This window comes from Vidua macroura, chromosome 2, assembly GCF_024509145.1.
Source record: "Vidua macroura isolate BioBank_ID:100142 chromosome 2, ASM2450914v1, whole genome shotgun sequence".
NCBI classification, from domain to species: domain Eukaryota; kingdom Metazoa; phylum Chordata; class Aves; order Passeriformes; family Viduidae; genus Vidua; species Vidua macroura.
The window spans coordinates 61,149,813-61,174,496 of NC_071572.1; the positions used below are offsets into that span (position 1 = coordinate 61,149,813).

General features: G+C 55.4%; 1 protein-coding gene across 1 annotated transcript in view; it reads right to left on the minus strand.

Annotated features, from left to right (window-relative positions):
* PDE2A (phosphodiesterase 2A) overlaps positions 1-23,771 on the minus strand; it is a 42,481-nt gene extending 18,710 nt beyond the window's left edge. Inside the window, exons 1-2 of the mRNA XM_053970960.1 lie at positions 23,561-23,771; positions 4,424-4,475 (exon numbers count right to left, since the gene is read on the minus strand). Of these exons, the coding sequence (XP_053826935.1) occupies positions 4,424-4,475; positions 23,561-23,628 (120 nt within the window). The 5' untranslated portion in view covers positions 23,629-23,771. The remainder of the gene's footprint in view (positions 1-4,423; positions 4,476-23,560) is intronic.
* Between the last annotated feature and the right edge of the window lie 913 nt (positions 23,772-24,684).

The window sequence follows — 24,684 nt, forward strand, 5'->3', positions numbered from 1 at the left end:
AGGGACCCCACTCAGCCCCGCGTCACTTGTCCCTAACTCATGTCAGGGAGGGGCATATGGACCCTCCTACAGCAGCTGCAGGGAAACTGCTCCATGGTTAGGAGAATCCCTGGTATGCAGGTGCCTTCACCCCAAAGGACAGAAACATCCTGGCACCCAGCTGGCACCAAGCTTTGGGTGCTGGCAGTGGCAGTGATGGGAGAGAGGTGGCATGATGTGCATTCCTGGGACATGGCATTGCTGGAAAAACTTCCGTGGCACATAGTCCCCTTCCCATCCACACTGGCTGGGTTTCCAGGACTTTCCTAGATGTTTTCTGGTGGATTAGCCATGCAGGGGTCTCTGTGCCTGGCTCTACTTGGGACCATCATGGCAAAGCTCTGGGGATACAGCCAGAGAGGGCCTGGGGGACACCTAAGTCCTTTGGGTGGATAGAAATCAGTGGGATGGGAAGGGGGATGCAGCGTTCCTACATCCATCCGTGCATCCCCTCCTGGTATGGCTGGCGCTAATGGGATGTGCACAGTGATTAGGGACCTCATTTATCAGTCTCTGATGGGATCTGGGAAAATTGAATTCCTGGCCATCTGCAGCTGGGGAGGAATTTGATTTGGGCAGTGCACCGGAGCAGGGTGTGGGGGGCTGGGGGCTGCCAGAGCTGCCTGCCCCCCCCCCCCCCACCCCAGCCATTCCACTCTGTCTGTACAGGGACTGGTCTTATTTTCCATGCCTGAGAGGGTTTGATGGTGGGATGCAACTCTTAATTGCCATGAAGGGGTCTAGGAATTGGGAGGGTCTCGCTACTCAGATGAGGAAATTGAGTCATGGCCAGGAGAAGACCAAAGCCCATTACATGGCAGAAAGGATCACAGTGCTGGTGTTTAATGTGTCAGCACCCAGCCAGGGGTCTGACCTCCAGCCCCCCCTTGTCTAGGGGGGGTTCCAAAGCTGTGGCCAGGACATCCAAAGGTGCCAGACACCCTGCATCTGCCAGAGCCAGGCCAGGAGCAGTGATCTCTCCTGCACCAAGAGGAGGGAGACTCGGGAGCTAGCTCTATTCCATGGCTCCCTCAGGCAGGTCCCCACCACCCTCTCCCCCACATCCACGGAGTAGCCAGGGTGGGTATGCAACAGGATACCCAAATCCATGGATTCAGCTCCCAGAGGACCACCCTCCAGACCCAGGCTTGCAGGGGATCCCAGCCCACTACCTCCCTGCCAAACGTCACAGCTTGACTCCAAAAAGCCAAGGTCACCCACGGGGCCTATCCCGTTCAGGTGGAAGATGCCACCATGTCATTCCTGCAGCAGGAGCATCTTGTCCCAGCTTCTCACTGCCCAGGATGCAGCAGGACTAATCCCCTCTGAGTGCAGCAGGACTAATCCCCTCCAACTCCGTCTGCTTGGGGTGCAGCAGGAATATCCCCATCCCAGCTCCACTGCCTGGGGTCCAGCAGGGTACTCCCACCTCAGACCTCCCTTCCCGGGTGATGTCATGAGGCATGAGAGCACTGGAACCTATATCCCAAACAAAAAAAAACCCTCAAAAATCAGCCCCAGGCCACTGCAGTGCCAGCACAGGCTGATTCCACACCTGCAAGCAGTGACCCCTTGACCCCTGGCCTGTGGGGACCACCTGGCTGGGAAACACTGGGGTGCACCACCAATCCCAGTTTGGGGATCTAGCTCTACCTCCTGGCCTTGCTGAGTGTGGGAGGAAGCCAGCCCTGCTGCATGTAATGGAAAGAAGCCACCACAGCCCTTTCCTCCCCTTTATTGCCCTGCTGATGTGTTTGTGTCTGACAGAGGAAACACAAGGACAAACGCCCGCATATGCATGTCCCCTCACTGCCCTCAACAGGTCCTCAGCCCACTGAACATGGCTGGTCCCACACAAGGGGAAACTGAGGCAGGAAGAGCCCTGTGATGCTGGCTGAGGCCCCCCAGTCCCTGGCAGGTCAGTAAAGGTGCCTAAGTATAGTCCCCCAGAGCCCCCTCCCAATCTCTGGGGACAGTGGGGGTCTCCCCAAGCCCCTCCTGCTTCTCCAGGCTGTGAACATGTATCAATTACGATTTGATTCATGATCCACTCTGCAGGTAATTGCATTGGAGCTCATGGCAGGGAGTGAGAGGAGAAACAGACATTCTCAGCCTCACCCCACTGCAGGGTGTTGGAGGGTAATAATACCCCAAGCCCTATATACCCCCTATATTCCCCCCTAGGCTTGGGGATGGGATTCCAGATGCAGTCAGTACCCAGGACACCAATGGGGACAGGAGTCCTGTGGTATTTTGTGGGGGATGAGCTGTTCCTCATCTACCGTGGGCTGGGATGTGCTGGAGAAGGGGCAGGATCCATCCCTACCACTCACTCCTCATACATCCTGGGTCACATCCCATTGCCACTGTGGCCTCACACCAGGAATGGCTGGGGCTGCATCTCTGCCCCACCATGTGATCCACTCCTCCTCCTCCTCGCTGCCACTCCAGTGCTGATGGTCTGGGAGAAAACCAGTCTGCCCACCCTGCCCACCACCCCCGCCATATGGGTGTGTTTTGGGCCCCTCGGGCTGGGAGTTGTGGCTCCCTTACCTCCCCACCCCCAGATCCCCTTGGGGGGCTGTGTCCGGGGTTCAGAGCCTGCCCTGCTGTCAGCGCCCTCCTAGGTCGGGGCCACTTGGGTTCTGGAGGGCTGGGACCGACAGGGATCACAGGGACCCCCATATCACTGCACTGGGCAGTGAGGAGTTCACATCCCACCCCCGTGCAGAGCGACAGGTCAGATGTCCTCAAGCCGCAACCTTCCCATCCGGAGGGGGAAGGGGGGCTCATTTCCCCCCCCCCCCCCCCCCCCCCGCCCGGGGCACATTGGCCCTGCTCAGCTTCTTTCTCTCAGTCAGCAGCTTTCAGCAATTTCCCAAAGAGCGTTTCCTTCCTTTCGTTTCCCAGCTTGAATCTCCAGGTCGTCGCTCCTGTCTTGAACCCACAGCCCCCTGCAGCCCCCTAAGCAGCCCCCTAATCCCTTGTACCCCCAGGGGGACCAAGGCCATGGTTCTTACACCCAAAACCATCAGCACACAGGTCAGGGATCCATCCAGGTGAACAGACAGTTGCAAAATGGGAAGAACCCCCCTCAAGTCACCCCCTCCCCAAATTTGGGTGTGCTCGAAGACGCAGGAGCAGGAAGGACCAAATGTTTTCCCACCCATATAATGGGATGCAGCCTCCATCTCTCCAAAATGTGCAGCTGGTGTAAGGAGGGTGGGGGTCTCAGAGCTGAGTCCTGCTGAGGGTGCTGAAGGGGCTCTGTCCTTCCCAGCACACCCACCCCGAGGTCTGGCGGCAGGATGGAATACGCAGCTGAGCTCTTGAGGCTCCCACTGCCAGAGGGGCAAGGGGACACAGGGAAGGGAGGACTCCAACCACCCCAGAAAAACGAAACCCCCAGACACTCCCAAGCACATCGCACCCCAAACGCCCTAGGACAGAATGGACCCCCAGCCCGAGGCCACAGATCCCCCGGGATCCCCAGGGTATCCCTTTCCCCAGGGTAGCTCACAGTGTCCTGGAGAGCCCCCATGGCATGACCCAGCTCCTGGCACGGCTGCCAGAGGGCGTGAGGGTCCCCTCGGGACCGGGCCGGCCCCCCCCTCCCTTCCAGTCCAGCCCATTTCCTCCCGGGATCCCGCCGGGATCCGCACCTCCCCAACCCACTGCCTCCTCCCTACGTGAAGCCCAGAGTGTCCTCGAGCCTCGGGGGGACGCGGGACGGGAACAACGACACAAAACGGCACCGTCGCCCCCCGCCTCGGGAGCCCCATTTGTACCTCAGTTTCCCTGTCAAGCTCTCCCCGTGGTGTTCAGAGCCCCCCACCGAAAAGGGGGAGACAAACGGGTGCAAACATGCTCGGGAAAGTCCCCTTCACCCTTGGTGCGGGAAGGGATGGGGAGTCCGAGCACGGCGAATCGGGAGCCCCGACTCCCAGCCCCGCTCCACAGCATAAACACGGGGACCCCCACCGCCCCCGGGACCGAGTGGGAGGGGAGGCCGTGAGAATGGGGGTCCCGAGTGGGAGAGAAGGTGAGTCGCGTGTCGTGGTTTGGGAGGGGAGGAGGGCTGAGGGTCCCGGGTGGAAGAAGAGGTGCTTGGGGTGGGGGTCCCCAGTAACAGGGCAGGTGAATCGAGTGTCCCAGGTGTCAGGGGACGTGGGTCGGGGTCCCGGGTAGGAGACGAGTCTGAGTTTCCGGGTGGGACGGGAGAAGGTGGGTTGTGGGTCCCAGGTGGAACGGGTGATAGCTGGGATTGGGGTCCCGAATGGGAGGGGATGCGGCTGGGGATGGAAATCCGGGTTGAGAAGAGGAGGGTCCCGAGTGGGAGGGAGGTGCGCAGGACCCCTCGGGGTGGAGGTCCCGACGTCCCTACCTGTAGCGCCTCGGGGCCGGGAGCGGCGTCCCCCGCCCGCAGGAACCCGCGGCTGAAAAAGCGAAGGAGCGCGATGAGGAGCCGTGGCACCATCCCGGCACCATCCCGGCACCATCCCGGTCCCGCGCACCCGCGCACCCCCGCACCGCCCGCGGGTTGCGGGCACGCCCCCGCCGCGACACGCCCCGTCACGATACGCCCGATCACGACACGCCCCGCACCTGCTCTGCGGGACAGCGGCTCCGCGGGGTTCTAAGAAGCGAGGATGGGCGGGGCGGTGCAGGGTGGCGAGGGGATCGGACATCACTCTGCAACGTGGGGCGGGGGTCCCCGGTGTGGGGCGGGGGTCGAGAGGGTGGTCCCGATGTGGGAATTGGGTCGGGATGTCACTCCCCATTATTAGGAGGGGGGCAGGAGTAGGAGTCCCAGTGTGAGGCGGTGAAGGGAGAAACCGGGGCGGGGGTGCCCATGTGGGGAGAGGATCAGGGCGTCGCTCCCCAGTTTGGGTAGCTCCGCTCTGGAGCGCTGGGTTGGCAGTGCTTTCCTTGTGGGGCAGGTGCCGGATGTGCCGTCACGGGTCTGGTATCTGGGAGGGCAACAACCTCCCTCCCTCCCTCCGTTTAAACCCTCCCCTCTTTGGGATCGGGCCAGGAGTTTCCCCCTTGCCCCTTCTCCCTTCTGGGGCATGTTTCACCTCCCAATAAAGCGACCCCTGCCCCCTTAAAGGCTGCGCCTCACATTTGGGTTGGGGCAGTCTTCCCCTCATCCTCTCTGAAGGAGGGTCCGAAATCTCATCCCATCCCTTGCCCTGGGGTAACTCTGATGCAGGGCTCAGTAGAGAAAGTCTTCCCTACCCCCCATCCTATAGGGGGTCCTACCCAACATCCCTCTTTTGGATAGGGAGGGACCCTCATCTTGGGGACACCTTATAGGGTCTGTTTGCCCCTACCCTCCTATATTAACCCCCCATTGCCTTCAGTGAGGAGTGCCACCTCCTCCCCTTCCCCCCCCCCCCCCCCCCCCCCGAGATAAGTACCAGAATTTCGGGATGCTGCCCCTACCCCAATGGCCCCAGGGAATCTGCATGGAGGGTCAATGTGCTCAAGCCGTCACACGATGGCCACATGCCACACGGTGAGAGGGACACCGGCAGTGCGACAATCTCCATCCCTCCTCCTCCTCTGGGCAGAAGAGGAAGTTCTGGTCTGGGGGAGGATGGCCTGCTCTTCCTCCGTATCCCGGGACTCCCCTGTCCCCAGGCACTCCCGTGTCCCTGCACCCCTATATCCTTGCCCCTCTATGTCCCTGTGTCTCTGCAGTCCTGTGTCCCACTCCCTACCCAGGCACTACCGTGTTCCTGCACCTCTGTGTCCCTGTCCCCAGGGCACTCTTCAGGGACAGGGTGCTCTGAGGTTTGGCTGGGGGTTCGTAAAGGACTCGACCTTCCCGCATCGTCTCTCAACCCTCCTTAGGACAGGTCGTGATAAGGAAATGCTATCTCGAGGCAGGGGCCAAGCATGGTAGGGTTTAGGGACACTCTGCATGCTACACCCTCCATCTCGCTCCTTGCACCCCAACCCCCAGGATGCCGGGCCGGGGAGCCCGGAGGAGGTTCAGGGTGGCCAGTGGAGCCATCTAGTGGCCAGAGCCACCAGGAGCTCCCGGCCGATCCCGGACACCCTGCCGCAGCAACCCCGGCCTCCGGGTGGTCCTGCCCCTAGGGGTGACACAGGGGGATGGGCGTGTCTCCCCGGAGGTGGCATAGGATCATGAATACCTCAACTCGACGCAGCCCTCCAAAGCATCATCTCACAGTACCCATCTTTCTGACTAGACACTACCAGAGCCACCAGATCCCCAAGATCAGGGTGTGGAATCTCCTGCTATGGGTTCACCCTGCTGCAGGTACCATCTGTCACCCTTGCCTGGACAGGTCCTGCTGGCACGGATAAGGGTCCAGGGATCCATGAATAAAGCAGGCGGGAATAGCAGGTTCCCTGTGGGGCCAACAGTGGGGAAAATCCCAAGGAACTGGGTGCTGGCAAGATCCATGTCCTGCCACCTGGCACAACCCTGTCACCAGAGCCGCCCATGGAGAAGCTCACAGCCAGCACATCTGCCCAGGGAACACAAAGCTATTGCTGGGCACAAGGACACAGCACAGAGCTGTCCCTTGTGCTTGCCCAGAGGTGCCTGGGGACAGGGGGTAAGACACAGGGGTGCAGGGACATAGGAGCTGCAGGGACATGGTGGGGGAGGGGCTGGGGGCAAGTGGTGGGACACAGGGATATAGGCACAAAGGCCTGGGGACAGAAAGTGAGACACAGGTACAGGCACACAGGGACATGGCAGTGTAAGGACACAGAAGCACCTGGAGACAGGGGAATGGGACACAGGTGCAAGGACGCAAGGGTGCAGGGACTTGTGCTGCAGTACCACTGTTGCATCTATGCATCATTGCTCATCTCCCAGTCAGTTCCAGGGTAATTATGAGCTGATTCCTGGCTTTTCTGTGTGCCCCAGGAATGGCATTCCTAGGATGGGAACATCACAGCACTCAGATGGACACACACAGCCTCAGAACTCGGCCCTGGAGCTGCTGGGAAATAACTGTAGGTACTGAGGAGAGGCAGTAGTGTGGGCTTCCCAGCTGGGCTTCCCATATTTCCATCCATCCTGTAGTTTTCCCTTGTTCCCAACCTGGAGTGGATCAATCAAGTGCTGTGCCTTCTGTCTCTTCCTGGGAACTTGGGGAGCAGACATGCCGCATCCCATCTGGAGGGTGTCTGATGGCATCAATGGGAATAAAGTTCATGCAGGCAAGTAAATATTAACCTTTATTCCATGGTAATGGAATATTCCACACCAAAGGCACTGAGATAAACCCCACTCCAGCTTTTCCCTGGGAGGTGCTGGCAGCAAATGGTATCAAACTCCCAAAGTTGAAGATTTTGGGGAGTTAAGGCACCAAGATGACCCTTCACACCCTGCGTAACCCTGAAATCCCATTTCTCCCCATCCCTAGCAACTGCAGCAACCTGCCCTCAGAGTAGCATCTGTGGGCATACTGGATAGACTGGGAGCACTGGGATGGGAGGAGAGCAGGGCAGGAGGGCAGCATGGCTGGCTGTTCCCAGCCAGGCCAGGACTGCTTTGAGTCATGTAGGATCAGCAGTGCTCCATTAAACTGTGGCACTGGTATGGAACTGGGGCCAGATGCTGGCTCTGGGGAGGCACAGGGGTGTGATGCCTTCTGGAGCATCCCTGTCCTCCACGGAAGGAGGGGATACAGTGGCCAATGCAGGTGGCACATGAGGCTGGGGTCCTGCCCATAGAACAGAGATGATTGAGACTCAGCTAAACTTGGGGGACATAGCCACTAATGGACCTGCTGGATCCTCAATCCAAATGAATTGGGGTGTTATTACTCTGGAGCTGTTAATCCAAGGTATGCTGACAGCTCTAAATCCCATCAGAAATCAATTAATCTGCTCTTCCACTCTGCACTAATCCTCACAATGGCACCCAATCAATATCCCATTTACTGCTCTGTGGTTTCCCCATGGATAAATCCCACCTAGCGCCCGGGATGCAGCTGCAGTGCCCGAGTGGGGCAGGGAATGCTGCAGGGCAGGGAATGCTGCAGGGCGGGGAATGCTGTGTGACAGGGAATGCTATGGCATCCCTCGCCTGAGCAATGCCAGGCACAGTGCTGGGGGTGTTAGGAGGCTCCATGGCATCAGGTGGGTTCACAGCATGGACCTGCTGGGAGCAGCAGGAGAGTTGGGAATGTGTGGACACGAGGAAGAGCTGTGCCTGCAGCTGTTGTGCATGTGAGTATGTGTGTGCACCACTGTCATCCCCAGAAACATCAGCACTGGCAGGGTGGGATCCATGATCCAGGTGGATCCCTTGATCCACCAAAGGAGCCACAGCCCGGAATGACCTCAAGCTGTTCAGGGATGGGGGTGTCCTGCCACCAGCCCCTCAGTGGGGATGGCCCCCAGAGGTGCAAGCTGCAGGGACTTGGTCGCATCAGGTCTGGGGCTTGGGCTATCATTGGATTCAAAGTGGGATAACAAAGGGATGAGAAAGGGATGAGGAAGTCCTGTGCTCTTCAACATCTTTATAAATTACTTGGACACAGACTAAGCAAGTTCACAGACAATAAAAAACTGGGAGGTGCTGCTGACAAATTGAAGAGTTGGACAATCGCCAAGTGTGTGAAGTTCAACAAGGATTCTGCATCTGGGATGGGGCAACCTTGATGTACGTACAGACTGGGAAATGATTTGCTGGAAAGCAGTGTTGTGGAAAGGGACCTTTCCACAACTATAGTAAGTTGAACATCAGTCGCATGAGTCACATCCATGTCCTGGGGGGCATCAGGAACAGCATCACCAGCTGAGCAAAGGAGGGAATTGTCCCACCCTGCTCTGCACTGGGGCAGCCTCACCTGAGTACTGGGGACAGTTTTGGGCATCATAAAATAAAAAAGACATTAAAACCAGTAGAGAGAGTCTAAAGAAGGGCAATGAGGGTGGTGAAGGGCCTTGAAGGGAAGCCGTGTGAGGAATAGCTGAGGTCACTTGGTCTGTTCAGCCTGGACAAGAGAAGACTGAGGGGAGACCTCATCACAGTTACAAATTCCTCATGAGGGGAAGTGCTGATCTCAGCTCTCTGCTGACCAGTGACACTCCTGAGGGAATGGTCTGAAGTTATGTCAGGGGAGGTTTAGGTTGGATATTAGGAAAATATTCTTCACCCAGAGGGTGATTGGACACTGGAACAGCCTCCCTAGAGCAGTAGCATGCCTGACAGAGTTCAAGTAGTATTTAGACAGTACTTTTGGGCATGTGATGTGACTCTTGGGGATGGTGCTGCACAGGGCCAGGAGTTGTACTTGATGCTCCTTGTGGGTTCCTTCCAGCTGAGCAGATTCCGTAGAGGGGTGATGAAGGGATAAGGAAGGGCCCAGGTGATTAAGTGATACCACTCATGAGCAAGTGATGGAGCCCTTAGAGGGTCTCTATGGAGACGTTTCAGAGCACGGTAGGGGCTGGGGGGCCACCAGTAGCCCATACACATGACAGGGCTAATTAGGGGGACAAATGGGATGGCAGAGCCCTGTTGGCCCCTATGTGGTGGTCTCTGTGGGGCTGAGATGGCTCTTGGCTCTGTTTCCATACCTCTCTCCCCATTCTTTGGCTGCTTTCCTAGCTGGCTCAAACAGTCCTCGTGGACAAGCTCTGGGCATGGTGGCCACCAGCATCTTCAGCCTGGCTAATGGGATTTAATCTCCTGAGTTGCACACAGCCTGTCCCATGAGATTATCCTGTGTGGGCAAGGACAGAGCACACCCCCACTGTACCCTCAGAGGGGTGAGGGAGAGGGGATATCCATAGGGACAGCCTGCTTCCAGGGGACTAGCATATGCCATGGTGAGAGCATGCATCCAGGGGGACAGTGTGTATCCAGGGGGAAAGCATGTGTCCGAAGGGACAGCATGTATCCATCAGGACAGTGTGTATCCATGGGGACAGCATGCATCCACAGGGACAAGTGTGTCCATGGAAACAGCCTGAATCCTGGAAGACAGCATGTGTCCGTGGGTGACAGCCTGAACCCAGAAGCACAGCATGTGTCCAGAGGGACAACCTGTTCCAGGGTGACAGCATGTATCCATAGGGACAGCCTGCATTCATGGGACCAGCACATGTCCAGAGGTACAGGTGACATCCATGAGCACAGCATGCATCTGGGGTACACTCTGTGTCTGGAAGGACACAACACACCTGGGGACAGCATGTGTCTTGAGGGAGAGCAGGTGCCTGAAAGGACAGCATGTTTGTAGAGGGACAGCATGTTTGACGAGGGACAGCATGTTTGACAAGGGACAGCACATGTCCATAAGGACAGGGGCTGCCTAGAGGGATGGGATGTCTCTGGAGGGACACATGGATTTTGGGGAAAGCATGTGCCAGAATGAGAGTATGCAGCAGGAGAAGGGACAGCAGGTGCCTGCAGAACAGCATGTACTGGGGGTACAGCAGCCCCTGGACATGCAGTGCCACACCACTCTTCCAGGTGGCCCAGCAGCAATAAGGAAGATCCCAGCCCAGCCCAAGAATATGGAGTACAGGAATTTACTGCCAGATTAAATAAAAGAGGAGGAGATGACATCCATTGGCACTGGCTGTGTCACTCCAAGCTAACCCCACTCCAGCTGCAGCCACGAGGACTTAGCCACCAGCTCTCACTCGTCCCTGCCGCTCTCCTTGGCCCCTTATTTAGGGGTGGGGGCTGCTGCCAGGTGACAATGGAGTGTGGTGCTACCATGAGCACCCAGGGATCTGTTCAGAGACAGAGAAGGAGGCCTAGTTCCCACCAGCTTGGAGACCCCAAAGAAATGTGGCACAGAAGGAATAGGGTCCCTGTCCTGTGCTGGTACCTGATTCCACAGGATTCTCAAAAGTAGGCATGAATGATACTGTCACTTAAGAAAGGGATGTTCCAAGCCCTGACTCCAGGGATACTCTAAGCCCTGTTCCAATGGGTGCTCCAAGCCCAAATCCCAAGCGTACTCTGAGCCCTGATCCCAGGGGTGCTCCATGCCTCAATCCTAAGAATATTCTGAGCCCTCTTCCTAGGGGTGCTCCAAGCTCTGGGCCCCCTGAGGATGGTTTGAGTGGTGATCCTGGGACACTTCTGAGCCCTGACCCCAGGATGCTCTTAGCTTCTTTTCCAGATTCCTCTTCCAGCTTCCTACTGGTGTCGCCAGGATTTTCCTCCCCACTCAGTACAGCTTTCCATGGGCATCCCTTGGCATCTGGATTCTTGTTGCCATTGTCTCACCTGGCACCTGCCTGCTCCAATTCTCCCTCATCATCTCTTCTGTTAGCAAAGCAATCACTCCCCAATTTAACCTGTATTAAAGCAGTATTGCTCACTTGCTCCCTCGCTAGTTCTCTTCCAATTAATTTGTTCCTTGCTTTTATTTCCTAATTAATTCTTCAGGCTCTTTGGCAAGGAAACAACAGTGGTGCCCAGGGTCTCAGGAAGGGATCAGGATTAATTATCCCAATGGGAATAAGCAGAGGGGAAGAGAAGCAGGGGCTTAGCCCAGGATGGGGACATGGATCTGGGGTGAGCAGAATTCCTTGGACCACCCATAAGCATCCCATACAAAGGAGGACCATGGGATGAGGGGCCCACAGCTTACATTATTTCCATCTTCCCTTGGGAATGTCACAGGGACAAAATCCTCACAGAAACCAATATGATGCCTCTGTGGGGGTCACCCTAAGGGCAAGTTGAAGTGGGGGCCCAAGTTCTACAAGGGTTAATGCACAGTACAGCACAGGGTGTTGGAGCTAAAAATACTGTGCCTTTCTTGGGATTTGCTCCAATGACTCACTCCTTTCTATAATTTATTGCTTGTTACATAATCACTTTCATTTTCAGCTGGAGAAAAATGGAGTATGTTTTTTCCCTTTTTCTTCTGGTTTTTTTTTTTTCTGTTTTTTTTTTTGTTTTTGGGTTTTTTTTTTTTTTTTTTTTTTTTTTGGTTTTTTTTGTTTTTTAATGAAAAGAGCATTTTAGCACATAAGCACCAGCCATTTTCCCAGTTCTTCCTGGCATTTTCCTGGCAAAGGGCTGGTATGCTGCTGCTGGCTCCAGCCTTCATCCAAAGACTCCTAAGAGCATGGTGAGCTCTGGGGTCTGCTAAAGAGGGAATGTGGAGTGAGAGGGGTGCTGAGAGGGCAAAACATTCTGGGGGCAGCTCAGAGGTTCTGGGATGGGATGGAGGGGCCAGATTCACCCATTGTGCCCATTGCCCAGCCAGGGTGAACACCCCCTGGCACTGCTGCAAGGGCATAGCTGGCTTTGTCCCAGCAAACCCAGGGCTGCATCCCAGAAAGCCCAATATGGTACTCCAGCAATTTGAACACCATGGCCCAGCAAACCCAGTGCTATGTCTTAGCAATCCTGGGGCTGCATCCCAACAATTCCAGTTCTGTGTCCCAGCAAACCACTGGGTTTGCTGCATCCTAGAAATCCCAGTGCTCTGTTCCACTGAGCCCAATACAGTGCTCTAGGAAGCCCAGTGCCATCTCCCAGCAACTCAAGTGTCTGCCAGCATAGCTGTCTCCACCAAAGCAGGGCAGGAACTCCAGTGGGGAAGGGGAAGCTCTGGCTCAGGCCCTGGCTGGGACTGGGATGAACTTCTGGTGGGGAGGTGAGAACCCCACTCTCTGCCAACCACCCTGCCACCTCTGCAGGGGGGCCAGGAAGCCTTGTGTTTGGAGCTACAGCCTTGGAATTAACTGTGTCAAATGTTTTATTTGTGTAGAAACGCAATTATGTTAATTAAAGCATATCTGTAATTACAGCACTTAGTGGCCTATAAGTGCACAAGTGACTGGTGACTTTGCAGAACCTGGAAGGCTAGAGGGTGGCTTGACCCCAGCGCCAGAGAGCTCTGTGTAAGGAAAAGCAGCAGTGTCCCCACGGGGTAACAGTGGTGACTCCAGTGCCTGTTCCACTCTGCCAGGGATGGTGCAGCGAGATGGGATGCTCAGTACCTACAGTCACATCCTGACCAAGCCACAGTCCTGCTGCTCTGGGAATGAAGGTAAAAAGAAGAACATGCCTCCAGCACCTCAGGGACAAGGGAACAGGAAGAAAATGGGTCCCTGAGGTAGACAACAGTGCCTGGGCAAAGGGAGTTTTTCCATTTCTGCAAGCAGCAGGGGCTAAAGAGTGTATCTGTGAGGAGAAAATAAACGGGAAGCAGAGAAAGACGATAGCTAGAGCAGCAGCCAACCAGCCCGTGAAATGGCTGGGATCACATCCCATAGTCTCCAGGCAAAGGGAAGGGGGGAGGTGGCATCTGTCCCCACCTCAGTGGAACCCTCGTTGTGGGCAGTGTGTTATGGGGGGATAAGAACCCCAGAGGGAACATGGTCTGGGGCAGAGGAGTGTTGTATTGTGTTTTTATCTCTTTGTAACAGTCCTGTAATGGTTTGCCCCTTCACCCCCCATTGTCTCCCAATGGTTCCACCCTGAGCTTTCCCGCCCTTCCCCCAACGCCAATCTCCCTGAAACTGCTCAGTCCCCTCAGTGCCCTGTCCCTTCCCTGGTACCTTGTCCATCACTCAGCTCCTAATCTCACTCTCCCAAAATCTTCCACCTTGGGCATCCAGTGAGTGGACGAGGGCCAGGAGTCCCTCCCTTACACTTTTCCCATTGGTTTGTGTGTCTGTCTGTCCTTTTGCCTTCCACTCCCCCGAATTACCCCATTGGGTGGTGGGCGTCTCTTCCCCCTTGTCACCGCCCCGGTACTTAAGATGATTGTGAGAGCTTCGAGGCCACTTTTGGCCGCCGGGACAACGGCATTCAGAGGTCCCCAGAGCTTCCATTAAACCTGAGACTTTTTTCCCGGCCTTGAGTCGACTCCCTCATTACCTCCTCGGACGCCGCCTCTCCTCCTAACAAGGCAAACAGCAAAGCGCTTTGTCTTAGCCGCTCCCCGAATCTCCTCGAGAAACAGGGGAGTGTCCCCCGCTGCTGACCGTGCCTCGGCCGGGCAGGCGAAGCCAGGGGGCTTCAGGGTAGGCACGGCGGCAGAGGAGGGGCTCAGGAGAGCCTAGAGCAAGGGAAGCAGCAATGGTGGGGCATGGTGCTCTGGCGCAGCGCTCCAGGATCCCCACACACCCAGACATCTTTCCTCCATCACCAGAGCAGCCAGCTCCCAACCTGCCAATGCAGTTTCCATCTTCCCCAGCCTCCATCAGTGACAGAAAATTCCTGCAATTGCTCAGTTCAGAGCAAAAACATTTCACTGGAACTGAAGAATTTCACCCTGCACATCCACAGGACACATCCCAGCATGTGCACACACAGTTAAGCAACAGCCTGGCATCTACAAGCAAGAAAGGCAGGGATGGCTGCTGAGCCTCCATGTTTAATTTGAAGCCATCATGAGCCCTGCACAATTCCAGACCTGCATAATAATGGACAGGTACTGCAGTGACAGAGCAGCTGGCAGGAGCGTGGCAGGAAAGGGACCGGTGGCACCAAAGCTTTGCCGGGTGGGATTTATTTGCTGAGCAAACGTGTGGAGGCTGTTGATCCAGCTGCAGAAGGCTGAGCCCTGTTTGCTTGGCAAACACACTGCTCCAGGTGCTCTGCCCTGGAGCATCAGGTCCTATGCAAGCAGCTGCCCCCACTGCCAGGCTGGGAGAGTAGCTCCCGGGGCTGCCAGGAGCCACAGGAATGCACCTGGCCCTGGTGATGGGGCTGGGAAGCCTGGCAGCCCTGCAAGGCTACAAATCCCTGTCCACATTGCATGGCAACCCTGCAAATCCCCGTTGTATGGCATTCCTGTAAATCCCATTCCTGTTGTACAGCATCCCTGCAAATCCCTATCCCCACTCCACAGCATCCCTGCAAACCCCTGGGATTGCCAGGAGCCACAGAAATGCAGCTGGTCTCAGTTATAGGACTGGAAAGCCTGGCAGCCCTGCAAGGCTGCAATTCTCTGTCCCTGCAAATTTTCATCCCTGTTGCATGACATCCTTGCAAATCCCACCACCATGGGGACCTCCAAGTAAAGCCACCAGCACCCCAAGGGAGCCAAACCAGGCAGGATAGCAAGGTGAGAGAGAAAGCACACAGTTACCCTGAATCCCTGGGAAATTATCCTTGGATAAATGCAACTCTACAGATGCTGCCAACTCATCTTTCAATTAGTCCATTTAGTTGATAACTAGAGGGGGAAAGAAAACTGCTGTTGATCATGGTTCAGCATGTGTTCATCACCTACTCGTTGATTTTTTTTTTCCAGCATTGTTTTCCCTTAAAAATAGTGTGAACAGAGCAGGAGCCAGGATCTTGCCTGTGCTTTTCCATGCCCCATGCTTTCCATGAACAACAGCTCCTCAGGAGCAGGGATCGTCCCCCAAGCAACACCACAGATTTCTAACTGAATCCTCCATCTGTGAACATGGCACAAGTGGGAGCCACTCACTGGCTCCCACTTCTCAAATGGCTCCCAGGACTTCTCAAATGATCCAAATATTTCCATGAGCCAGAGTCAGTGCAGGGAGTGGGGACCATCTGTGGAGGGACCAGAAATGACACAGCTCAAAGCCACTCATGCTTTGGAGGCTGATCAGGGCAAGAGTGGCTCTGTCTGACACTTTCAACCCATTTCCCAGAGCTGAGTTGAGCTTTTAGCTTCTGAAGCCTCAGCTTTCCCTGAGAGGAGGAGAGGGGACAACTGGGGATGAGGATTGGCTGTAGGGACTGCCAGTGATGGGGCTGGTGTGGGTACTGAAGGAGAGATGGAACTGGCAGAGAGATGCAGCTCAGCCCTGGGACAGGCATGGAGATGCCATATGGAATATGGAAACATAATTACTGAGGTTGGAAAAGCCCTCTGAGACCATCAAGTTCAACTATTCCCCCAGCACTGCCAAGCCCGCCCTTAACCCATGTCCCGAAATGCCACATCCACAGAACTTTTAGATCCTTCCAGGGATGGGGACTCCACCACTGCTCTGGGCAGCCTGTGCTGCACCCCTTCAGGGAAGGAATTTTCCCTAATATCCAAATTAAATCTCCCCTGGTACACCCTTCTGGGCTGGTCTCTGGCACAGCCAAGATCCCACTGGTATGGGGACCAGTGCCGGAGCATGTCAAGCTTTTAATCCTCGATCATGCTTTCCATTAATTAATGGCTTTTCTGTGGTTGGACTGCTGGCTCCAGCTTCTCTGCCACACTGTGCCTGGACAGAGCACCGGCTGGACAGCTAGCAGCCACGTGCTATCTGAAAAGAGTCCCCAGCTTTGTCCTCTTCCCTGTGTCACAGTCTCCATGACAGGGCTGGTTCAGGAGCTGGGATCCAACTGAGCTGCACTGGAAAGGATGGAAACAGGCTTCCCAGAGTATCACTATGGTCCCTCCTTGGACCACAGTTGTTCTCTGCTGTGCCTGCAGATTGGGGGTTGCAGGAGGGAGGCAACTAGGGGACAAAACTGGGGTCCCCCTGCCCATGCTACAGCTCTCCACACTCTCGGCTGACATGTGGAGCTCCTTCCAGGCTCTGTGCATGGCAATGCACACCATGCCTGACTCTGCACTTCTCGCCAGCCCACGGACTTGCTGTCCCCATCCCCACGTGGCAGGGGAGAGGGGGTTCTCCAACAGCACCGAGCCCCCACCTTCATAGAGCACTCCATCTTCACCAAAACAGCATAGCCACACACCCCAGGAACCAGCTCCCATGCTGCTTCTGGGGGAATGAGACCTTCTTTCCATCCCTGCATTCCCACAGGAGCAGCACAGTGTGACAGGTTGCTTCATCTTCTTGAAGTAAGGGAGATGGTCACAACTGGATATGGGGGGCCCCAAGGACATTACTCTGAACTCTGGGTTCCCAAACCATGTGGAGCTACTGGCACTGGTGGCCCCTCCACCTAGTCTGCAGCATGGCACAACACAGCACAAATCCTACTCCAAGCAGTTCCAGCTGTGTCCTGTTGATCTGGCAGGTGCAGGACCAGCGACAGGTACCCAACTGGCACCCACAGCCATTCCCAGGAGCATAATTTCCCTGGCAACAGTCAGACCCAACAGCAGGCCCCCTCAACCTCTTCCTAAGCCTCGCAGGGTTCATTATACCCAGCTCCCACTGTGAGAAACTTGTTTCCTGTGACATCCTCTGGAGCGAGAGCTCACCCGGCTCTGCTGCTGCATGCACCTGCATCTGGGTCTGACCAAAGGAAACCAGCACCCAAAGGGCACCTTAGTGCCTTATTGCCCTTGGGCTGATTTTGGGGAATGCTTGGCCCTCTGCAGTTCTGCCAGCATTTCCAGATGGACACCTCTCATGCCTCAAGACCTACTTTGTCCACAGCCAGCACTGTTTTTTCCTCACTTGAGCTTTAGCAAAACACTCCAGTTTTGGGGGTTTCATCCAGCAGTGTTGCTGACTCAGCATCTGTCCCACTCCCCAGTGAGGCCAGGACAGGTGCAAGACAAAACCAAACCACATGACAGGTCCCAGAGAGCCTTTGGCTCAGCCAAAGGGGGAAAAGCATGGATGGGAAGGCCACAAGGCTGTGCTGATGGGGAAAATGAAGCATATTCTGCTGAGGAGAATGGGGCATATTCTGCTGAGGAGAATAGAGCACTGCATGCCTTTGTCCTGGCAGACCTAACACTAACTCTAGTCTAGCACTAACTGTAACACTAGTCATAGACCTAACCATAAACCTACACCTAGGTATAGTTGTAACCCTAAACTGAGACCCAGCCTAGCTCTAAACCTAAACCTAACTATAATCCTAACACCAAACTAAGCCTTAAATCTAGCTCTAACACAGATGGTAAACTAACCTGAAGCTAAATTCTAACCCTAACCCTAAATCTAATCCTAGGCTAACGATAGCCCTAAACCTAAGGTTAAATCTAAACCTAAGCATAAACCTAAAATTAGTACTACTCCTAATACTAACCTGAACCTTACACTTAGCCATAGACCAAATGCCAGCCCTAGACTTAACCCAAACTCTAACACTACTCTTAGATCTAACCAGACCCTAAATCTTTTATCTTAGCTATAGATCTAACCTTAAAGCTAAACTTAGCTTTAGCCTTAACCTTAAACCTATCCCTAATCCAAACACTAGCCCTAAACTTGATCATAGCCCTAAAGCCAGACCTTAATTTAATCCCAACTTCAGCAGTAGCTCTGACCCTAACTCTAACCCTAATCTTAGATCTACCCCTAACCTTAGCTCTGACCCTGACCCTACTCCTAACCTCAGGCCCAGCTTCAGCCCCTCAGGAGCCAAAGGGAGGCCAAGCTCTACCCCTGAGGTCCTGCAGAAGGATCGAGGGAATCCCCACATCCTGCAGCTCCCAAGGATGCTCATACTCAGGATCCAACACCCTCCTCTCAGGAGGAGAGCAGGAGTTCCATCTGCAGGAGTTCCATCCCATTGCAGGAGTTCCTGGCTTGAGCAGCTGACAATCAAATTCTTGAAAATTGCCATCACCCTGCTTGAGTCAAGAGGTTAAGGACTCTGGTACTGGTACTGTTCCCCATCATTAGTACCACCTTCCTTGACCCCAATTTCTTGCTTAAAGCCTTCATGGCTTCCACCTGCTTTTTCCATGCAGGAAGGATGCTACACGCTAATAAAAAACATGGGAAAAGACCCAATTTTGGGGAGAGCAGGGGAAAACACAGCAACACCCACAGCTTGTGTCCTTCCAGCCAGGCTCAAGCCAAATATTGGCTTGAGGACAGGGCTGTGGAGACATCCTCGCTGCAGGAGTAAGTACACAGGGCAGCTCTGGTGTGAGGATAAACCCCAAACCACCAAGAAGCTGCACAGACATCCCAGAGCATCACCACCAAGCAGCAACATCCTCACCAGGCTGATCTATGCCACCACTTGGCAGGGCTCCATGCCTCAGAGCCAGGCTGGGGACCATCAGACCAGCAGGGGCTGCAAATCCCTGTATTCCCAAATCCTGGCTGCCCTGCCAGCTTTTGCCCTCGCAGGCAGTAGCATTAGGGCTCTGCTGCAATGGGGTGAGATTAAGTGTGCCTGTCAACAACAAGGGGTTTGCATGGAGGTTTTCATTGGAGCATCAGCATCTTCATGCCATAGCAAGCAGACACTGAACTTCAGGGGACATGGACAGGTCACCCTCCAGACCTCACTCCACAGCCAAGTGAAGCACAGGCACATTCAGCTGGCACCAGCTCATGAGAAGAAAAGGGGGAAGAAAACCCTCCACCAGTCTCTGCCTTTCAAATGCTCCTTATAAATATCTTCTCACTGCCTTCTGAGTCACCCAGCTGAAACGTGCAAGTTATTAACAGCCTGGGAAGGGGCGGGGAAGCAACTGGGAGCCAGAGGAGGATTCTGGCTAAGTCATCACTTTGTCCCAGAGCTGCACTGGCAGCACTGCTGTCTGCTTTTCCCTCTTTGGGTGGAGAGCAAAGGGCTCTGGGGATGCCGAAACACATAGCGAGGCTGTCCTCGATAGCTGCAATGCTCAGGCTAAGCCCTAACCCAGCCCCAGCCACAGCCAAAAAAGTCAGGGTTTAATATTTTCAGTGGGAAATGCACCCCATCCCACTTCCAAATCCTTCTCTTTATTCTGTTTGATTTATCACAGAAAATACAAACTGACAAAGGCCCAAAGGGCTTGAACCTACCCAAGATTCTCCCATGTCCTTCCTCCCTTCTGACTCCACACACCAGTGATGCAGGCAGGGCTCAGGATATGGGTCCAGGAGCAGGATTTGGGGACAGGAGCAGACCAAGGGCTGCTGCTGCCAAATAACCAGCCTCAGGGACATTCCTGAGCCAACACTCAGGAAGTCCCATAGGCTGCCATACTGGTCCATTCCCTGGGGATCCTATGTGGATGACAATGTTTGGGGATAGATTCCTACAAGGTGTTTCCAAACACCTTCCTACACATTCATAGACCTTCCCTACAAGGCCAGATTGGATGAGGAACAACCTGGTGTACTGAAAGGTGTCCCTACCCATGGTGGGGACATAGGAACTGGATGGGCCTTAAGGTTCTTCCCAACCCAAACCAATAATCCCACAATTCAGGCTCCAGCCCCACAAACATCAAATCTTGCTGTCATTGCCCATTGCTGCAAGGCAGGTGAGATCCCCCCCACCCACCCTGACAACCTCGGCTGGGGGAAAACAAGCTCCAGGCTGCCTGTTGCCCACACTCAGCAACCTCTCCACTGCCTGACCCCGGTGCTGCTGCTGCTGCTGCTGCTGCTGCTGCTGCTGTGCAGATGGAGCCATGGTAGCAAACAAAGCATCTCCCAGCATTCACTGTCCAACTCACTCCCCCCTCCAGACAGGCCCATCCATTAAGGAGGACAGGAGAAAGCTGGATAGGCAGAAAGTCCGAGGCAGCTCTGGGCCCTGCTGGCATTTTTGTCCGCAGCCCAGCACAGCTCCTGCTGAGCCACGTGGGAGCTGGGAATGAGACAAAAGTAAAAGCAAGGACCAGGGTCAGAGGGAAGCAGGAGGAAAAAGGGATTCCCAGAAATTGCTTCTGCATCCACTGTTGCCCCCAGGGAATCCTGCATTCAGCCCTAGATGGATGCTTAGCCTCCCAGAGCCCCCAAAGCAGCACAGCTCACAGGGGATGAGCAGGGCTCTGCTGTAGATGATGGCCAGGGTATACTCGGTGAAAGTCTTCACTAAGAGGGCCATAATCTGGCCCAATTCCCAACACTTCCAAACAACTGGCTATTCTGAAGCTGAAGATGCTCAGGGAGATGCCCTGGGTGATGGAGGAGAAATTCCTTGCTCACACTGGAGACCTCCTATGGACAGGTTCAGGGTGGTGGGAAGCTCCTGGCATATGCAGAATACAGGAAGCTTGCAATCAGTTTTCCCTCTATTTTCCCTGACAGGCATCTGCAGGCTCCAGGGCTGGGTGCACAGGCAGGTGGGTGATCCTGAAGAGTCCCAGTTACAAGCGCAGGAAAAGCCTCAGGCTTTGAAAAAGCTGGAGAACATCACCTAAGACCCCCAACAATGGAGGACAAGATTAACCTCATTCCACTGAACCCCTTTCCCTGACAAGCAAGTGCCTGGCAGGGGAGCAGAGACATCCGGGCCAAACTGACAGGACAATGGAGTGATGGAGTGGATATTTTCCATTACATTTTACACATGCAGCCCAGGGACTAGCAATAACCATGAAGGGTCTGGGGGGTTCTCCAAGGGGTTTGACAGCCTGCCCTCAGCTTTACAGGTGCTCCAAGGCTTCCAAAGGGTGGCTGAGCCCAGCTCATGCCCCCTGCGTCCCAGACAATGTTGTGCCCTGAAGGAAGCCCTGACCCCTCCCAGCCTCCACTGAGATGGATTCTTCCCGCAGGGATGCTCAGAGCTGCATCTCCTCCGCTGTGTTTTCCATCTGCAAAGCTCAGTGGCTTCTTCCCCAGCCCTAGCTGCTGTCAGATGCTGTGACAGCAGCAGCTCCAGGCACCCTGACACCCCACCCACCTCTAACGAGGTCAGTGTCCACCCACCCGGGAACACACTTCCCGGTGGGAGAAAAGGAGGAAATGGGTTAAAACGTGACCTGGAAAATGCTGCACCTGCATCTCCTTGCAAAAAATGCACCATGCACATGGGAGAGCTGGGCCACCACTGGATCCCAGCCTCACGCAGCATTGCCAGCCAGCATCAATCAGGGCTGGAGGAGAGGCAGGGATCAGACAGCACCCCTCCCCACAGCGCTAACCTCACCACTGCAACCCCTCTAGGGAGCAATGCGGGTCCAAGGGCATCATCCTCGGACAACTCTTGGGAAGCTTTTCCACCTCTATATACCCCTTGGCATTTACAGGAACAGGGACAAATATCTATGAAGGACATATCCTGGGTAAAAGGGTAAGCAGCTGGACTCATCATTCCTACCTCGCCTGCCAATTCCTACCTGGGCACAGCCAACCCAGCTACACCAAGCTTTTCTGTCATTTACATTTTTTTTAAAACAGCAGCAGAGGCAGAAGGGAACATGGGGATCACATGGCATTTCAAGACCTTTTTGTGTTTTGCTTAAAGAAAAGGACATGTGCACATGTTCAGGCAGCACCAGAGAAGGATCTCTGCAGGGAACAAAGCATACACAGAACCAGGGAGTGAGCCAGGAGAGCTGAGGGAAGGATGCTGCCTGCAGAGACAGACCCAGCACCCACGGAAGCATAGGAGGATCAGCACCTACTGGGACCTTGAGGAAACAGATCCAAGGCACACACTGCATGTAGGCAAGAGAGATGCTGGAGGGTATTTTCTATGGAGAGGGACAAGGTTCTCACCCAAAGGTCAACTCATGAAGGCGTGAAAACCTGGTGAGGGAAATGTATAGCGCTGGAGCAGGAGTGGACGGAAGCTTCCCTGCATCCCAATAGTCCTGTCATCACCTAAAGCACCTGCTCCAGGAGACCGGAGGCTGCTCCTGGACACATTCCAGTGCAGCAACGTGCCTCCTGCTTCTGGTGGTCCTGGCATGAGCAGCTGAGCCATGCAGTTCAGCCAGAGCCTGAGCATGTGGAGCTGGCACCATCAGACAAAGGAATCCAAAGACTGAGAAGCCTTCCTCCTTTTTGCCCTAGACCTGTATCTCTTTCCTGTAGTTCAGCTCACCCTCCCAGAGGGCTTTTCAAAATGTGGGATCTGCTCCCCTGGAGTAGGGGGAGAAGGGATTGGGAGCACCCCAGATCTCTTGGTACCCAGGAGCCAGAGCACGCACGTACTGTGAACCATCTGTGCACAGCCTGCTCCCTAGCAGCTGTGGTGCCTCATGAGTGCTGCACATGTGTGTGCACAGAGACGGGGGTCTCTGCCAGCCCCAGCCAAGCCTGTGGGCAATGGGAATTGAGACACTGCAAGTTTCCTGTTAGCCAGCTCAGCCCCTTTTCCCACGTGGGCTCTTCAGAGCATCACCCTTCCCTGCTTCCAGAGAGCACTGTCATCCCTCAGCAAGGTCACCCACGCTCTCATACAAAGTCCATTGTGTCTGCTGCAGCATGACACCACCATGACCCCTGTAGCCCCATTCCCACCTCACCATATACAGACAGGCACTGTGACACTAGGACCCCCAAATCTGTTTGGTGAGTGGGTGGGTGTGCAGGTGCTGGTTTCTCTAGCCCGGTGTGAAGTTGCTGAAACCACAATTCAGAAGCCTGACCTGAATTTCACAAAGTCACCCAGACCCCCCTGCGGCCCACCAGTGGGTCAGGAGCCTTCTACCCTTGCAGGAAATCATTATGTGATGAGGGTGATGGGGAAACAGGGAGATTCAGTTCACACCAGCCCTCTGGCACAGAAACACCAGTGATGACCTGCCCCAGGACTAACATAGGTGGCAAGTGGGGAAAAGGGAGGGGTTGCAGCCGCTTGTCATTTCCTTGCCACCCCCTCCCTGACAGCTGTCAGGCAGGAGGAACTTTTTCCTGCGTCCCTGACATCTCCTTCGCTCCTTTGCCCAGCATTACTCCTAGAGCATCCCTCCCTCTCACCGTGGTCCCCCATCCCCGATGCCGGCGGGAGGGAACTCACATGTCAGAGGCGGCTGCCTGGTACGGCTGGCTCCGGCAGAGAATGGAGTGTCCGCAGCCCTGGCCCATGGCTCTGCATGCTTCGGCAGCCCTCCCAGCTCCGCCGCCGCCGCCGCGCCCGATTCTCGGTGCTCGCTGGGAGCGGAGACTCCCGCCGCGCTCAGCTCGCTGCTGTCACCGAGCCCGATGCAGCGCGCCGAGGCGTGCGGGAGGGGAGGACGGAGCGGGGGCGACGCTGATTGACGGCGCTGCTGCGGCTCCGCGGGGCTGGGCGGGGGCCGAGCCGCTCCGCGGAGGGGCCGGAGGGGCCGAAGGGGCCGCACCTGCGGCCCGCCACCGCCCACCCCGGGCCGCGCCCGGCCTCGCCCGTGCGCCGCGCCGTGCCGGGGGGCAGCTGTCTTTGTCTAGAGATTGTCCACGGGTCCTGCCCTCCCCATTCTCCCCGCAGGAGCCGCCGTCCCACCCGGCGCCTCTGGTCCTGCTGGGACCGCAAGCCCCGTCTACCATGCTGTTACTGCCCCGGTGGCATCGGCAGGAAAAAGCACTACTGGGCAGCACTGTTCCCACCTATCCCTGTCCCAGAGGTACTGAGCAGCACTGGTCTCACAGGTTCCTGTCTCAGGGGTAATGAGATGCACTAGACAACGCTTGAACCACAGGCTTTCCTAAGGGCACTAAGCAGCACTGAGCAATATATTTCCTCTTTTGTAAGGGAAATGGCCTCAAGTTTTTCAGGAGAGGTTTGGATTTGGTATATGGGACAATTTCTTCCCCAATACGGTTGTCACACACTGCAGGCACCATGCCTGGGGGGATTTAAAAGCCATGTAAACGTGATACTTGGGGACATGGTTTAGTGGTGGGCTTGGCAGTGCTGGGAAATGGTTGGATTCAGTGGTCTCAGAGGGCTTTTCCAAATCATGGTTCTGTGATTCTATAATATAGGACAGCACTGGACCGCAAACAGGTCCCTGCCAGAGAGTGGATGCCCTGTAAGCAGTCCCACCCACATGGGTGGTCCCCAGTTTGAACCTGCTAATCTCCTGTCCTGGGAGACATGGGCTGGGGTCTGGCAAAGTGAGCTGTCAGCAGGGTGGGACAGTGTCAGAGAGTGGTTGGAGAAGG